Source organism: Jaculus jaculus, chromosome 10, assembly GCF_020740685.1.
Source record: "Jaculus jaculus isolate mJacJac1 chromosome 10, mJacJac1.mat.Y.cur, whole genome shotgun sequence".
NCBI classification, from domain to species: domain Eukaryota; kingdom Metazoa; phylum Chordata; class Mammalia; order Rodentia; family Dipodidae; genus Jaculus; species Jaculus jaculus.
This window is the reverse complement of record NC_059111.1, coordinates 38,521,125-38,538,970: the sequence shown is the minus strand read 5'-3', so window position 1 is coordinate 38,538,970 and position 17,846 is coordinate 38,521,125. Positions and strand designations below refer to the sequence as shown.

General features: G+C 41.4%; 1 protein-coding gene across 1 annotated transcript; it reads right to left on the bottom strand.

The window, feature by feature from the left end:
- Nucleotides 1-1,827: 1,827 nt before the first annotated feature.
- Nucleotides 1,828-8,286, bottom strand: LOC101603692 (cytochrome c oxidase subunit 7A2, mitochondrial). The gene is made up of 4 exons (XM_004660488.2): nucleotides 8,156-8,286; nucleotides 6,925-7,014; nucleotides 3,783-3,867; nucleotides 1,828-2,010 (listed from the first exon to the last, which is right to left on the bottom strand). Exons 1-4 carry the CDS (start codon nucleotides 8,171-8,173, stop codon nucleotides 1,952-1,954), a joined length of 252 nt encoding a protein of 83 aa, XP_004660545.2. The 5' UTR covers nucleotides 8,174-8,286; the 3' UTR covers nucleotides 1,828-1,951.
- Between the last annotated feature and the right edge of the window lie 9,560 nt (nucleotides 8,287-17,846).

Genomic DNA, 17,846 nt, shown 5'->3' with positions numbered 1-17,846 from the left:
GGTTAATTCCAGCCCAACATTCTTAGCTTTTAGAAATATCTAAGGATTTCTCTACTCCAAATGATAACAAGAATATGGTTATCAGTTTTCATCCTTTAGTTTAGGGCTAAAATACCTAAATGTCTACTCTTTGAGGAAAATTAAATAACACTTTTTGAGGCAAGGTTTTTTTCTAGACCAAGCTGGCTTTGAACTCACAGAGATTAAACCTCTGCCTCCTAAGTGCTGTGATTATAGGCATGGGACACCATACCTGGCTTAATATATTGATAGTAAAAGTCTCCACTCACACACGCACACTTTAGCAGGCAGACTGCCACATGCAGTGCCCCATATGGATGTGTCTGGAGTCTTGGAAGCTTGACTACCCTACATTCTCCTACATAAGGACTTTGAGAGCTGGTCTGGAGGTTCTAGCAGGGGAACGCAGCTACTTGTATACCCAAAGACACGAGTCAGGGAATGCAGAGCTTCAAGAGACACACGTGGGGCAATGAGTTAGGGATACCCACCTAGCCAGCCAGATCAGTAGAATCAACCCTGATCCTCATAGGATGACAGATATCTCACAGCCAGATCCAACTCACATCCTTATTTATTTATTTTTATTTTTTGTTCATTTTTTATTTATTTATTTGAGAGCGACAGACACAGGAAGAAAGACAGATAGAGGGAGAGAGAGAGAATGGGCGCGCCAGGGCTTCCAGCCTCTGCAAACGAACTCCAGACGCATGCGCCCCCTTGTGCATCTGGCTAACGTGGGACCTGGGGAACCGAGCCTCGAACCGGGGTACTTAGGCTTCACAGGCAAGCGCTTAACTGCTAAGCCATCTCTCCAGCCCTCACATCCTTATTTTTGACAGCTTCATTTTTCCAAGTACATTTTCTTTGTTTTTGTCTAGTAATTGAACTTTATAAAATTCATACTCATAGATTTTTCCTAATTCTGACAGACTCTAATACTCATATATGCAGAAGAGATGTTCAACTCCCTACACTATGGGAGAATTTTACAAATGAACTTAGTATTTTAAATTTCATGCTAAGGATTAAACTAAAATCACAAAGGTCCCCTCTGAATGCAGGAAAAAAATCCCAAGTTGTTTTACAACCTTTCTACTAAAACTTGACGCTAAGACATAGAGTACCAAACACAGCCTCAGAGCAGAGGAAACTAAACCTGCTTCTACCATACTAGGATCCAGTGTTCTGACCAGGAACCAGCACTGCAGAGGTGGAAAGACCACAACACACTTTTGTCAGAGACCATGACCTGGCTGCCCTGGGACAAAAGAAAAAGAGAACTAGCAGCCCTCGTGCGGCTCCTCCCCCAAGAACAAACAGCTGCTCCGAGAAATGTTACAAGATGTGACAATCCCAGAGAAGCCACAGGATGCTCCAGAAGATTACGGCCAGGTGGCCTTATCTCCTCCTTTCCTTGTGGCCCCCTGCTTGATCCCCCTGCTTGCTGGTTGATTATAAAAGAGCTAAAAAATCCAACATTAAACAAGACCTTGACAAATCCTCCGCTTGGTCTCCTTCTTCTTTCCCGCCCGTTCTTTCAGGTTGCAGCCCTCCTCGACCACCCCATGTTAGATTAGTCCCGCAGGTCGGGGGCACACTTTCAGGTGTCATCCTCAAAAGAAGTCAGAGATCACCTAACATGCTTCTCAGCTGCCTAAATATCACAATAATGGTACTTTGTATCAACTGAAGGATGAAAGAATTTGGTGGGTTTTATTTTTTTTTTTCCCCTTTCCTAAGATTTCTAAGTACTAACCAATAATCTGATCACTGGTGTAATTCATGCTAAAGTGCAAGACAAGACATGGTAAAGATTGTTTTATTGGTGGCACTTATTACAAGGAAATAAATATTGATCCCAAAAGCTTATTGGTCCACAGAGAGCTGAATGAAGCTGAAGCCCAAATGATGGCTGGGACAACTGAAGTCAATCCTGCTTTTTGGGAAATGAAGCCAGAGTCAACAGGTATAAGGCATACACTGTTCCTGAAAGACACAAATGAAAAAGCTGACAAGAAACTCATAGATGTAAATATATAAACAATAATCCAGATCAAATGTTAAGGGAAAGGTCAGCATTAGATAAGCTGAATGGCTCAGTAGTAGGGTACTTGTTTCTTACCTTCAAGTTCTTAGTTTGAGTCTTAGCACCACCAAAAAATAATAAATAAATGTATAAATATGTAATTTTTAAACAACTACTTTTATGGGAACATGAAGTATTTTGATAAATTCTGACAAGTGTTTGACATAATGCAGTTTTCGGTATTAGTTAATTATTATAAAAAAACGTTATAGACATGGGCTGGAGAAATGGGTTAGTGGTTAAGTGCTTGCCTGTGAAGCCCAAGAACCCTGTTTCAAAGCTCAATTCCCCAGGGCCCACGTTAGCCAGATGCACAAGGGGACACAAGTGTCTGGAGTTCATTTGCAGTGGCTGGAGGCCCTGGTGTGCCCATTCTCTCTCTCTCTGCCTCTTTCTCTGTCTGTCGCTCTCAAATAAATAAATAAATAAATAAATAATAAACAAAAATTATTTTTAAAAAAGTAATAATATAAACCTTTAGAAAGTGACTATCATGAGCTGGGCTTGGTGGCATAAGCCTTTAATTCCAGCACCTGGAAGGCAGAGGCAGGAGTATCACTGTGAGTTCAAAGCTAGTCTGAGACTACATAATGAATTCCAAGCAAGACCCTTCCTCAAAAAAAAAAAAAGGACTATCAGAATATCCAAAAACTAATCACATTAGAATATAGGGCAATATCTTCTGAAAAAAGTCCAAATGCTACCATCTGGTGGTTGTCTTGACCCATAAAGGCCCTTTCCACTATAACTGTGTTCAGTGAAGCCCAAAGAAGTCCTTAGTGTGAGCATGAGCACTTCATAACCACAATTCAAATGCCAGCTATACCACACACCACTATCCCTCTTGGGCAATTACAATTTCCTCCTCCTCCTTTGCCTGCCTTACACTGCTGAGGATTAACCCAGCCTCTGCACAGGCTAAGCAGGAGCTCCACCACTAAGCCACATCCCCACCAAGGTCTTCCTTTTTTTTTTTCCTAATTTTTTTGAGGTAAGGTATTGCTCTAGTGCAGGCTGACGTAGAATTCACTGTGTAGTCTCAGGGTGGCCTGAAACTCATGCACCTCTGTTTCACAAGTGCTGGAATTAAGGGCATGCACCACCAAGCCCAGCTTAAGGACACATTAAAAACTTTCTAACCAGGGTTAAAAAACTCAGGACATTCCTATCAAGAGGATGGGCACAAAGTAATTACACACTACTACTCCTTCCTTCCACAAAGAGCAATCATTCAAATTCCTATGCTCCTACAGTTTGTGATGTGCCTGTTAATAATCACTAGTGAACATGCCTGATCCATCAAAAAATACCAAAGCACTTTGCATCTGCAAATGTCAAGTATGTGTATGTTTAGAAACAATCAAAAATGTCTAAAAACCCCTGGTTTCAAAGATAGGGCAGAATGGATGCTCTTGGCTGAAAGATTGGCTCCAGAACCACTGGTAACATGCTCAGAGAGCTACCCTGATCACTGTCACAGAATTTCTTCACTGGTGGATTTTTTTTTCTCTAAAAGTACCAAAATGCTCTTACATAGTTTGTTCTGATGACCCTCTTGAACATTATAGTAAGATACATTAACATGTCACTTTCTAGAGACAAACTACCCATAGTATTATACTGCTCAATGGAAGTACTTTCCTAGAACATCCAAGCATTACAAATGTCTTACCACCAAGTGTGAGAAACATGGTGGCTCTATACAGGAGAGCATCTGTTACCCCACCCTTCAGATGCACCGGGAGTCCATTATCCTCCTACATTTAAGGGGAAAAAAAAAAAAGACATTAATAGATTTGTTAACTTGTTTCTAAGTTTCAATAGATAAATCATTTATATAAAATCCAGCAGACCCTTAAACTTTAAAGAGGTTTGGAATTTAAATAATTGAAAGGGTTTACAATTTTGATTCTCTATTACTACTTTTATTAAATACAAAGTTGTAAAAGCCTTTTTCAAAAACTAATCTGAGATCCAGTGAAGATATTCTTTTCAAAAAACATTTAGGGACTGGAGAGATGGCTTAGAGGTTAAGGTGCTAGACTGCAAAACTAAAGGAACCAGGTTCGATTTCTCAGTATTCTTGTAAGCCAGATGCACAAAAGGGCACATGTTTGTTTACAGCAGCTGGAGGCCCTGGCATGCCCACTCTCTCTCAATTAAATAAAAATATTTACTAATAAACAAAAAACTATTTAAACCTGAAAGCTGTAAAATACACTCCTTGAGTTTAACATAAATATAAAATAATGGCCATATATTAGTCATTGGGAAGTGTTCCACCCCCTTATAAAAGGGGACAAAGGATTTTGGTTTATAACCCTTAATTATATGCCCAGCTGCTAGTCCAGTATCTGGCATACAGTACATATTTAATATATCTATTTCTTCTTTGTTTGTTTGTTTAATTTTTTGAGGTAGGATCTCACTCTAGCCCAGGCTGACCTGGAATTCACTATGTAGTCTCTGGCTGGCCTCGTGTTCACAGTGATCCTACCTCTGTCCTCAAAGTACTGGAATTAAAGGCATGTGCCAACACACTTGATGGTATTTTTATGTAGTCTATGTGGCACATGCATCTAGAGTTCATTTGCAGTAGCTGGAGGCCTTGGTGTGCCTATTCTCTCTACCTGCCTCTTCCTCAAATAAAAATCATTTATAATTTAATTACTTACATGGGTAAATTGCTGTATTTCTCTGGAACTTTCCTCAAGAGATAGTACATTAACAGTAAGGTATAGATATCTACTTTTTAATACCTATTGTCAATTCTTCTAATTTATCCACAATATACAATGTCCTGTAACAGTCTACTACATACTATTGTTTATACTCAATACTGTTGTAAAAACCATTCTTGTCCACTTAAACCTTACTGTTTTCAATAGCCATGTGATATTCTACCATGTGTGAAAATATTCTAGCAGAATTATCCAATCCTCTATTGATGTTTACATTGGTGTGCCCTCTTCCCTATTTTCATATACTTATGCAATTACTTATACAGAAAAGATTCTTAAATGAGGGCTTTCTAGATGACAAGGTATGTATGTCTTTTTTAAAGACATTTATTTATCAGAGACAGAGAAAGAGAATGGGCGTACCAGTGCCTCTAGCCACTGCAAACAAACTCCAGATGCATTTGCCACCATGTGCATCTGGCTTACATGGGACCTGAAGAATCGAACCTAGGTCCTTAGGCTTTGCAAGCATGTGCCTTAACCACTAAGCCATCTCTCCAGCCTGTAATTTGTTTTTAATATTGTCAAATACTCAAATATACTACTGATTAGTGTTTATGGAAAATGCTGTGCATAGCAGTACCTATCTCCCACACCTGATGAACATAACAACTTAAGTCATTCTACTTAGACTGGGGGGAAGAGGACTAATATATATTTTAACAAAGGTCCAACTGCTCATTATTTTTATAGAAGCTAGTTTTTCAGTTTTAGGAACAAATGGACAGGGCAGCCTTAGCCTGAAGATCTGTAACACTGAAAGGGTGATGGCTTAGAGTAAGGACTATTCTGTTTCTTGGTGACAATGCACCACAGCAAAGCATCACTCCTGCTCCATGGTCAGCTAGTAGTGGTCCTCCATCCCATTTCCACAGATCATGCTCAGTTCCATGCAAAGGTAGACACAGTTCAAAGCCACTTCCCAATTCTCTGCCGTGAATGTGACTAGGACACAGGGCATGGACACAAGGTGGCATTCAGGAACATGGTGCCAGCTGTAGTCAACTCAAATTGCACTTACTGATTTGTAGTTCTTTGGAAACTACTGACATTCACCTTTTATCATAGTTTAAATATTTAGTCTCTTTTTAAACTTTATTTTATTTTATTTTATTTGAGGGGAGGCAAACAGAGAGAATGGGCACACCAGGGCCTTTAGCCACTGCAAACGAACTCCAGACAGATGTGCCACCTTGTGCATCTGGCTTATGTCAGTCCTGAGGAACTGAACCTGAGTCCTTTGGCTTCACAGGCAAGTACCTTAACCACAAACCCATCTCCCTAGCCCTGAATATTTATTCTCAATTTGTCCCTTGCCTTTACAACTATAAATGCAAAATTTTACATCACCAAGCCTCATAATTTTTCTCTTTTTTCTCAGCTTTACAAAGATTTCCTTAAAAAGCTTTTCCAGGGCTGGAGGATTGGCTTAGGGGTTAAGGTGCTTGTCTGTGAAGCCTAAAGACCCATGTTAGGTCTCTCTCCAGATCCCACAGAAGCCAGATGCACAAAGATGAGGCAAGCACAAAGTTGCACATGCCTACTAAGTGACGTACCATCTAAAGTTACACTACAGTGGCTGAGGCTATGACGTGCCAAAAGCTTTTCAACCCCTAATATTATAAAAAATATTCTCCTACATTCCAATTTGTAGGGGGAATAATTTATTTTTTAGTGTGCTATACTGAAGGATCAGGTTTTGCTGTCCTTAAAATAACTATTTTTCCAATACTAATTTGTTGCATTCTTTCCGGTAGATATCTTTAAACACTTACTACATTTCTGAAATACGTATTTGTTCCATTTTTAGGTCCTTCCTATGGTCTGTTTTTCATATGTAACTACTTCGTAAATAATGTTAATACATCACAAACTCCTCTGAAAGACATTATGATTGACATATACCCTTTCACCTCATTTCTTTCTGCTTCTACAGGATATAGTAAATGCTGAATTAGCTGCCAAGAGAGTTCCTTACTATGACTGGACAAGATCAAGATCACTAAAAAGCAGGCATGTCTAGATTTACTTGCTAACTCCACAATTACAATCAACTATAAAATATTCCAGTACCTGAAAGACCTTTTGTTTCTCCGGAACTTTATTTTCAAAATGCCTGCGGGAAGCGGTGCTAAAGGTCCTTTGCGTAACCCGACGAAGGGCCTGAAATGGAAATCCACACACGCCCAACATTTAGAAGCTACAGAACCTTCAAAGCCAACCCTTTGTAACCCTTCACATTACCGAAAGGCACAGAGACTGAATCTGTCAGGAGTGCATCCTCTACCGTGCTCCACTTTACAACTTACTCTCCCCAAAACCCGTAATTTGTGACCTTTGTCTGAGGTGAGCCAGTAGTCTTTTGAAATCCTTCAGGAAAGCATACTGATGTGCACATATGACTGTAAGCTCAAATAATTTAATATTTGCCTATATTAATTTTTTTACATAAGCCAGGCATGGTGGCTCATGTCTTTAATCCCTGCACTTGTGAAGGTAAGGCAGGAGTGCCACTGTCGTAAGTTCTACGCCAGTGTGGGTTTTGAGTAAACTCCTGCCTCAAACATAACAAATCTATTAACTTACTGCAAAACACACCAATATGATTCCTACTTACTAAAATAATTCCCTTATGATCTTTTTTCCTAAGGGACAAAATGGGTGGGGTGAGCTGGAAGCCTTGCTCATTCTTGGCAATCAAGCATTCTAGCAAGAAGCTACATCTATAGTCCCACAAGAAACTTTTAATGGGCTATAAATCATTTTTAAAAGGCTTGCAATATATACTTTAGCTAAAATAACTAAAAAAGAAAACAGGCATTACTATGCCTTAAATTATAGAAATTTTAGAAAAATACTTCACCAGCCCAACGTCAGTATGGGGTTAAAAGGCAATTCCAAGGCGCTGCACTTGGGCCATGGCTACTGTGAAGGACCATCCAAAACTGAATGATTTGGTTTTTAAGCTACTTCTGGCGCAGTTTACAACCATGCAAACTTACAACCTTTCTTTCAGAGGAAAACAAAAAGACTTTTCGTCCTAGTATTTCTGGCGTCAGAAATTCCTCCACCTCCACAGGTATGACCTCGGCCGAGCTACCAGGTTAAGGGCCGACTGACATCCGGAAGCAGGTCTAAGCCAGTTCCGAGCTCCCTTCCCAGCCTCGTCCCCGTCTCCACGTCTCCTCAGGGCCCGGCGCAAAGGACGCCGCTGACCAAGGTGACTCAAGCCGACTTCTGGCCCGGCCCAGCTTCTGTCGGGACCCTCGGACGCTCGCCCGCACGCAACCCGAAGACCACTGACCAGCAGGTTCCGCAGCATCTTGTCTCAGCGGCTAACCAGCAAGCTCAAGAAACCGCAGGAACGAAGTTCAGCTGGTCGGAAACGGAACTCCCTCCTGGCCGCGCATGCGTCAAGGAAGACGTGAGTTCCAGGAGGAGGGGCTTGATCGGACCATAGAGAGCGAGCGGGGAGCCAGAGTGGCGCTAAGCCTAGCCTCCAGGCGGCTGGCTCCAGCGAGGCTCGGGGGTTGTGGGTACTTGACAAGCCCTAGTCTAGTAGGCCTGACACCTGACTATGGGAGAGTTTCCCTTTGAAACACTTTGCAGGCTGAAAGAATAATGCGATGAGAACGTGGGTAAAATACAAAACAAGGAAGCCCTCTCCCCGGGACACTGGTTTTGTTCGCTTTTGGAATCGCTGCGGGTTATGGCAGGTGTTGAGTGCCAAACTGGGAGCCCTTCCGATGTCCCGAAGCTGTGGATGCGGCTGCCTTCATGGGTCTGGGAAAACGCTGAAAAATGGGTGTGGCGGGGGCCAAACCTAGTGCTGGAAGAGTGGAAATAAGATTGGCAACTCCGTGAACTGCCTAAGGCCCAGGAAGGCATCACATTCCGAGTGGAGAGGCCAGACATGCGAGTATTTATGGTACAGGTAGATGGGCTGGCGGGGTTGAGCGTCGTTGTTTAAATACACCTTCTGGGCTGGAGAGGTGGCTCAGCGGTTAAGGTGCTTGCCTTGCAAACCCTAAGGACCTAAATTTGATTCCCTAGTACCCACTTAAAGCCAGATGCTCAAAGTACAGCATGCGTCTGGAGTTCGTTTGCAGTGGCCAGAGGCCCTAGTGCGCCTATTCTGTCTTGTCTCTGGGACAATTAAACACTCCTCTTCCTCAAGCATACACGGGTAAAATCTATGCTGGACTATAACAAATACCTTTACCCTTTTTTTGTTGCAAACTTAGAAATCATTTCAAGTAAAATATAAGGAGTTCAAGTGAAACAAGTAAATAAAAACTGGTAAATTAAATCCTTAGAGGTTTTTCAAGATTCCCTGTTACCTAACAATTCACATTCTCCTCCCTAAGCTTTATAATACCCAATACACGTCCTAGATGGAGTTTTTTTCCTACCACTTCTCAACTACGTGTTATAATCAAATCTTTGAGCAGAATTACCACATTCCAATAGTATTTTTAGTTAGTAATTTTAACTGCTAAGCTGTTTGTACTTTTGTTTTCTCTACTTAGCAACAAGACCATAAATTTCCCAAGAACTGACATTGTGAACTTTTTCCCACTAACACATTTTTATATATAAATGTGTATGTATGTACAGTAACTGAATCAAACTTTCACATTTTAAGGCCCCAAGTAGATACAGAGCCTCACAGTCTCTTAGGAGTACACTTTTATTATTCCATCTGTAAAATTCTCATACTTAAAAAAAGGAAAATCAGCCAGGCCTGGCACCACACGCCTTTGATTCTAGCACTCGGGAGGCAGAGGCAGTAGGATCGCTGTTGTCCAAGGCTAGCTTGGAACTACAGAGTTCCAGGCCAGCCCAGATTAGAGTGAGATTCTATCTCAAGGAGGGGGTGGGGGGAGGAAAAACACACGTAAAAGAAATACCTTTGATTTTGGCTATCTTTCCATTTCTCTTCTCCAAATCTATCAGCAACATCTAAGTTCATCACTCTGCAGAGTATATTTTACATTGGAAATAAACCCAAAGTGCAACACAGCCTGGTTTCAGTGGGCCTGCCATGCACTCCTTTTACTTGAGTCTACTTCTGCTTCAGGCTGCTCCTTTCCAGGCTCATGCTTACAACAGCTAAATTTTCAAGCTGGATGTAGTGGTGCATGCTTTTATTTACTATTTATTTGAGGGAGAGTGAGTATGGATAAACCAGGGCCCTTTTGTCACTACAGACCAACTCCAGACGTATGCACCACTTTGTGCATCTGGATTTGAGTACTGGGGAATAGAACACAGACCAATCCAAACCTGCAAGCTTTTCAAGTGTCTTTAACCACTGAGCCACCTACCCAGCCCTCAACATCCAAACTTGAAAGTATCTTACCTGTTTTTTTAAAGTATTTTTTAAATTTTTGACAGAGAGTGAGGGAAAGAGGCAGAAAGAGAGAGAGAGAATGAATGAGAATGGGCATTCTAGGGCCTACAACTACTGCAAATGAACTTGACATGTCCCAACTTGTGCATCTGGCTTAGGTGGCTCCTAGGGGATTGAACCTGGGTCATTTGGCTTTGTAGACAAGTGCCTTCACTGGTAAGCCATCTCTCCAGACCTCTTCTTACCTGTTTTTTATATCCATCTCTCATGTGAACTTTACATTTCCCTTTAACTAAAGACATCTTATCACAATGTCTAATGAGTACTTCAAAATCAAAACCAAAACTGAATTCTACTTTCTACTGCTTGTTCTTAAACCTCCCCTCTGGAATCTTCCTCAAGAGCTGATCTGTTCCTGTTTCCTATCATATCTTGTAATCAGTACACTAGAAAAGTCTATCAGCTTCAACTTCAAAATATGTGAACCTGGTATCTCCTTTCTCCAACACTACTACCAATACAATCTAAGCCATCCATATCTCTTGCTTAAATTTTTTAAAGAAATTATCTACTATTTTTTAAATATTTATTTATTTGAGAGAGAATGGGCACACCAGGGCCCCCAGCCACTTCAAACGAACTCCAGACGTATGTACCCCCTTGTGTATCTGACTTATGTGGGTCCTGGGGAATTGAACCACGGTCCTTAGGCTTCACAGGCAAATGCCTTAATGGCCAAGCCAATTCCCCAGCCCCTTGCTTAGATTTTTTAAAAAAGATTTTATTTCATGGCTGGAGAGATGGCTTAGTGGTAAAGGCACTTACCTGCAAAGCCTAAGGACTGATGGTCAACTCTTCAGGTACCACTTAGGCCAGATGCACAAAGTGACATAAGCACACAAGGTAGCACATGCACAAACTTGTCTTGAGTTTGACTGCAATGGCTGGAGGCCGTGGTGTGCCAATTCTCTCTCTTACTCTCTCATAAAAAATACTTTATAGCCAAGTGTGGTGGCAGACACCTTTAATCCCAGAACTCTGGAGGCTGAGGTAGGAGGATCGCTTTGAGTTCAAGACCACCATGAGAATACAGAGGAATTCCAGGTCAGCCTGGGCTACAGTGAGACCCTACCTCAAAAAAAAAAAAAAATATTTTTTTTTACATAAAAGCAGAGACATGGGGGATGGAGAGAATGGGCATGCCAGGGCCTCTAGCTGCTGCAAACAAACTCCAGACACAGGCACCACTTTGTGCATCTGGCTTTTTATGTGGGTACTGTGGAAAAAAACTCAGGTTGTCAGGCTTTGCAGGCAAGCACCTTAACCACTGAGCAATCTTTCTAGCCCTTGCTTGGATTTTTTTGCTAAAAGCTTTTTAGGTTTCCATTTCCCCTACTCCACCACCCTCACTCATCTATCTGGTACACCAATGATCCTTTAAGAGCTTGTCAGATAATATGCCTATGTTCAGCACTTGTTCTGTTCACTGACCTGTCTGTCCTCAGCACCCACAACAGTGACTGGACATAAAGATTTCTCAGCACTGGTTAAGTGAAAATGAATAGTGAACTGCACAAACTAGAACTGAATTCACTGAGTAAAAAGTTCAAAAGAAGACTCAACTTCTGTTGGACATCTTCCAAAATCTTTGTCAATCACATTGTCTCTTTGTTCCTGATGTGAAGTGATTCGAACAGAAAAAAATATAGATTAAATTTGTCAATCAAACTTCATTAGCTCACTAGGAACTAATTACCACATTTTGTAATTCATCCACTGACCCTTGTTACTTTCAAAATAGAATCTTTCCTAAAATATCACTAAGGTGTTTGGTTTTATTTACTATTGTTTTTTGTTCCTTTATATTACTGGAATGGCTCTTCTGAAAAACAATGTCTCTAGAAGATTCTTGAACAGAATGAACAAAATTGTCAATACAATTAGACATAGAGAACATCTAAAGTAGAAAATGGTTATTCTTCTCAGTGAGATGGCCATCCAGTGTAGAAGTTCTGTCATCAGTTGTCAATGTTGTTACAAGATATAAAACCACCCTGATTCTGAACCTGCCTTTTTCATGTACCCCCCCCCCCAACACACACACACACCAGAAGTTGTAGATGGACTGTGTGCAGGTGTGGTTCTGGAAACACACAATCTCCTGACCAGAAAAAAAATGACATAGTGCTTGCTTCTTCACATGAAGTTTAATGTATAAAAATCACTGATTATATAAGACAAATGCATATTCTCTTTCACTATCACATAATTCCATGGATCCGCTGGAAATCAGGAAGCTCTTAGTTGATGGGTTATTATTGTGAAGGCTGTTTTTCATCATTAAAATTAAGGGACTAGGATAACAATGATTATCTCATTATAAAGTCCTTATACAAAATAATTTTATAAATCATATGATCAGAGTCCTTCCCTACTGAATAACTGACTACCTGTTAAGAATGTCAGATGCTTCTCTCTCTGTCATTCTCAAATAAATAATTTTTAAAAAAGAAAAAAATGAGGCTGGAGAGATGGCTTAGCGGTTAAGCACTTGCCTGTGAAGACTAAGGACCCCGGTTCGAAGCTCAACTCCCCAGGACCCAAGTTAGCCAGATGCAAAAGGAGGCGCACATGTCTGGAGTTTATTTGCAGTGGCTGGAGGCCCTGGCGCGCCCATTCTCAATCTATCTCTATCTGCCTCTTTCTCTGTCTGTCATTCTCAAATAAATAATTAAAACAAAAAAAAAGAATGTCAGACACGGGCTGGAGAGATGGCTTAGCAGTTAAGCGCTTGCCTGTGAAGCCTAAGGACTCCGGTTCGAGGCTCGATTCCCCAGGATCCATGTTAGCCAGATGCACAAGGGGGTGCACGCGTCTGGAGTTCATTTGCAGTGGCCAGAGGTCCTAGCACGCCCACTCTCCTCTCTCTCTCTGTCGCTCTCAAATAAATAAATAAAAATAAAAAACAAAATAAAAAAAAGAATGTAGGCGGTAGCTGGGCGTGGTGGCACACACCTATAATCCCAGCACTTGGGAGGCAGAGGTAGGTGAATCACCATGAGTTCAAGGACACCCTGAGACTACATAGTGAATTCCAGGTCTGCCTGGGCTAGAGTGAGACACTACCTAGGGGGAAAAAAAAATTAAACAGGCTGGAGAGAAGGCTCAGTGGTTACAATGCTTGCCTGCAAAGTCTAATGATCTGGGTTCAATTCCCCAGTACACATATAAAGCCAGCTAATACAAAGTGGTGTATGTATCTGGGATTCATTTGCAGTGGCAAAAGGCCCATTTCTCTCCCCTTTTCCTCCCTCTGCTTGCAAATAAATAAACTACAGAAAAAAAAAAAAAGAATGTCAGACTCTACAATCTTCTGGGAGGGTATTAAGTCCTTAGCCCACTAGGGGATACAGTCTAATTAGGAATATAATACACACACAAGAACAAATTTAAGGGCTGAAGAGATGGTTCAGTGGTTAAAAAGCACTTGCCTACAAAGCTTGATGGCCTAGGTTCAATTCCTCCATACCCACATAAAGCCAGACATACAAAAGTGGCAGGTGCACCTGGAGCTCCTGTCATGCCCATTCTCTCCCCCATCCCTAATATTTTTAGAAAAGAAAAATGGAGAAGGAGAAAATTTAGTAGGTATTAGTAGAGTTTGAGTGGAACAGAAATTAAAAACACTGCAGGCTAGAAAATAACCAATACTAATTGATGTGCAAGAACAACCTAAGGTAGAGTGGAAAGTGAACTAATTGTTGCTGAGAACTTTTGAGTCACTACATGACTGGGGCTAGGGACATTAAGTTCAGTGATAGAGCACCTACCTAACATGCATGTGGCCAGCCCTGTTTCAATGCCAGCAATGCTTTTTGGACAAAAGCAACACGTCTGAAGGCAAGTTACACAAATCCATCCTCAGTTTATCTTTAAACTCAAGGAAGTAGAATCCACCATCATTGGGGAGCTGTAAAAAATAAATAACTCAATGACTATTAGCAGTGATTATGATGGAAAGAAAATCTAGGTTAGGAGAAACAGATCAACAGAAGAAATGGAATACATGGAATCAGAGGGTGAACAAGTATGGTAGTTTGAATTTATGACCCCTCACAGACTCAAATGTTTCATTAAAGCTGTAACTTCAATTTCCAGCTTGCCTGGCTGGAAGATGTGTCACCGTGGCCCGATCCTGGGGTCCATCCAGCCCTAAGGTGTTACTTGGGGGCGGATCTAATTCCAGCTTGAGGGTATGCAGAGTGCTTGAGATTTGCCTGGGTGCCTGGTGTGTGCTAGCTTGTGGTGCTGGTGGTTTTTCTGTGTAGATTTAGTAAAAGGGGCCAGCCTCTTTTCACCTTTATGGAACTTCCCCTGGATTTATAAGCTTCAAATAAATCCCGTTCCTCCCATAAACTATGTCTGGGTTGGAAGTTCCCAGCAACATGAAGCTAACTATGAGAACTTGGTTTGGGGAAAGGATAAGTGGGGGAAGAAAGCCAGTTTCCATGACAAAATATGTCTTTGATGCCTTAAGGTTATTCAAAGATTTAGGAAGCAAACACTTAGAAAGAAAGTTCTATTAGCAATGAAATGCTAGACTGGATGTAAATTACAAGAAGCAGAGTCTGACAGTTCCTGTAATAATCTAAGAAAAAACCTAAACTTAACCAGCAGCAAAGGAACAAAAATAAAGCAGATATACAACACTGTCCACTAACAGCAAGTACCTTGACAATCAACTGAATATACAACTTACTTAGAATAGGCAGCTGGAGAGAAGAGCTAGGCTTTTTAGATAAATTCCTAACAGTGTTGATCATACCAATCCATAAACAGAGTAAAGTAAGATAAATCCATTGGGCAAGGGCTGTAGCACCCATGTCCCACCCTCAACAATAACAAAAAAGAAACTCTAGGCTTCTGTGAGATGACTTCTACTTTGGTGCTATTAACTTATTTCAATAGTACTCACTTACCTCCGTTCATCAAGAGAGTGTATGATCTAGAGTTTGGGAGATATCAAGGCACAAAGAAAAGCTAGAAAAGTCAGTATAAAGATGACAACAGAGCCGGGCGTGGTGGCGCAGGCCTTTAATCCCAGCACTCGCAGAGGTAGGAGGATCGCCTTGAGTTCAAGGCCACCCTGTGACTACAGAGTTAATTCCAGGTCAGCCTGGACCAGAGTGAGACCCTACCTCGAAAAACCAAGAAAAAAAAAAAAAAAAACGATGGCAATAGAAACAAAGTATTTTAAAATTATTCCAGAAGGATGTGTGAGAAAAGGGCACAAATCACAATTCAGAAAATTCCCAACATTCTATATGGTGGACACAGCTAATATTCAAAGGAGATGAAGCAAGGTAAGAAAATATTAGGAATGTTAGTCACAGAAGCCAGATGTTACATATACAAGAAAAAGAATATGCCCATCAAACAGAACAAAAAGATCACAAAGGTTTGCCTGGTTTGACAGACAGGAATGGGAACAATTCGCTGAGTACCTATGTCACTACACTGTGTGCGACATGCTTTCCACCTATTGCTTCCATATTCCTCAAAACAAATATGTCAAGCAGGTATTAAATCCCAATTTTACAAAGAACTGGTAAGATCAAGGAGATAAAGCAAAATGAAGACACAAGTTTTAAGTACCAAGCAGTCCGTTAAATCAGTCCACTTCTGATCTTTCAATGAACCCTTCACACTGGTGACAGAGAAGAGCGCAGTGTATTGATGACCTGAACAGCTGACTGGTGCTGAAGACAGCAAAATATAAGCTATGGCTTTATGGCTGGACTGTGAAAAGAAAAACAACAAACCCACAACTTTGATACTCAAGGGCAAGTGGGGAGATGGGAGACTCAGACGGTCTGACATCTATTTGCAAAATTGTCTTTGCTGCCTTTCTAGGACTTGAATAAAAATGGCCCGCCAGGTTTGAAAAGGACATGTGGCGAGCTCACTATTCCTCACTGCCCTGGACAGCAAAGCTGTGTGTATGCAAAAACACCAAGTCCCTACTAATATCAAAAGTATACAAATTTATTTTTAGGATATAAAATATGTTATGAAATCACCAAACACTGTATTTGTTTCCTGGTATTTCTGATTTTTTAAAATTCACTTACTTATTTGCAAGAAGAGGAAGAGAAAAATGGAGAGGAAGGGAGGAAACAGGAATATAGATGTGCCAGTGCCAAGGCCTCCTGCCACTGCAAACAAAATCCAGACATGTGCTACTTTGTGCATCTGGCTTTTACATGAATACTGGGGAATCAAATCCAGGCCCTCAGGTTTTTCAAGCAAGCACCTTTAACCACTGAGCCATCTCTGCAGTCCATGTTTCTGATTTTCTTAATTTTTAAAATATATTTTATTGCTATTTATTTGACAAAGATAAGGAGGGAGAAAGAAAGGGGGGTAGAGAGAGAGAATGGGTGTGCCAGAGCTCCAGCCACTGCAAACAAACTCCAGACATGTGCACGCCCCTGGCTAACGTAGGTCCTGGGGAATCAAACCTGGGTCCTTTGGCTTTGCAGATAAATGCCTTAACTGCTAAGCCATCCCTCCAGCCCATGTTTCTAATTTTAAAATGTATACTTAAGAACGTGATGGGAAGACCCTACTGGTGAAGCTTCCACAAGCTTGGGTTACAGATCACTGAGAAGTCAAGCTGGAGTGGAGTGGGAAGCCTCCTCCCTGTTGACTAGCTGTCAGGATGCTAGACAGAGCTACACAGTCCATTGCAGATGAAGTCATCAATGGTCATTAGTAGTAGTGGACCCTGCAAGTTCTACTGCTGGTCAGCCAAGCCAAATGTACCAACTGGTACAATGGTAGGATGTCTGTTGAGGGGAAACTGGCTACTCTCTGATTGGATGTGAGGCCCGCTCCATGGGAGGGAATTCCTGCCTGGTATTAAAAACCTAAATCAAAAGCTTGTAGTTGGGGAGGTCCAAGACCTGGGGGGGGGGGGCTATGTCTGTTGTCTGGCTAAATGGATATATTATACCCACCAAACTGCTCTCTACCAACTATGTTTATGCCCAGATATGAATGCTACTCTCACTCCTGGCTGGAGAAGCTTCTTTGGAAATGGTGACGACCACTGGGGTGACTCAAACTCACCAAAGTGCTGAGAAGTGGCAGTGAAATGTTCAGCACCAAATGAGACATCTCTATCACACTCTCCAAGGCTTAGGGACTGTTGAAAAAGAGGTGGTAGAAAGATTTTTAAAAGCCAAAGGAAGGGGAGAAGCTTACCATACTGTCTTGTACAAAGTGCCCTCAATGTTCATGTTCCCCTAGCCTCTTCATCATGAATAAGCTAACAGTTTTCCGAGTACTACATTAAACAAACAAACAAAAAGAAAAGTCACTTGACAAGCACATCCTGTATGCAGATTTCTGGGTTGGGGAGATGGCTCAGCAGCTAAAGGTGCTTGCAAAGCCTGCCAGCCCAGGTTCAATTCCCTGGTATCCCCACAAAGCCAGATGCACAAAATAGCAAGTACACCTGGAGTTCATTTGCAGCGACGAGACCATGGTGTGTCCATACTTTCTCCCTCTTTCTCATCCTCTTCCTTTCTCTCTTTCATGCTCACAAATAGGACTATTTTTAGAAAATAGTCTTTGGAAT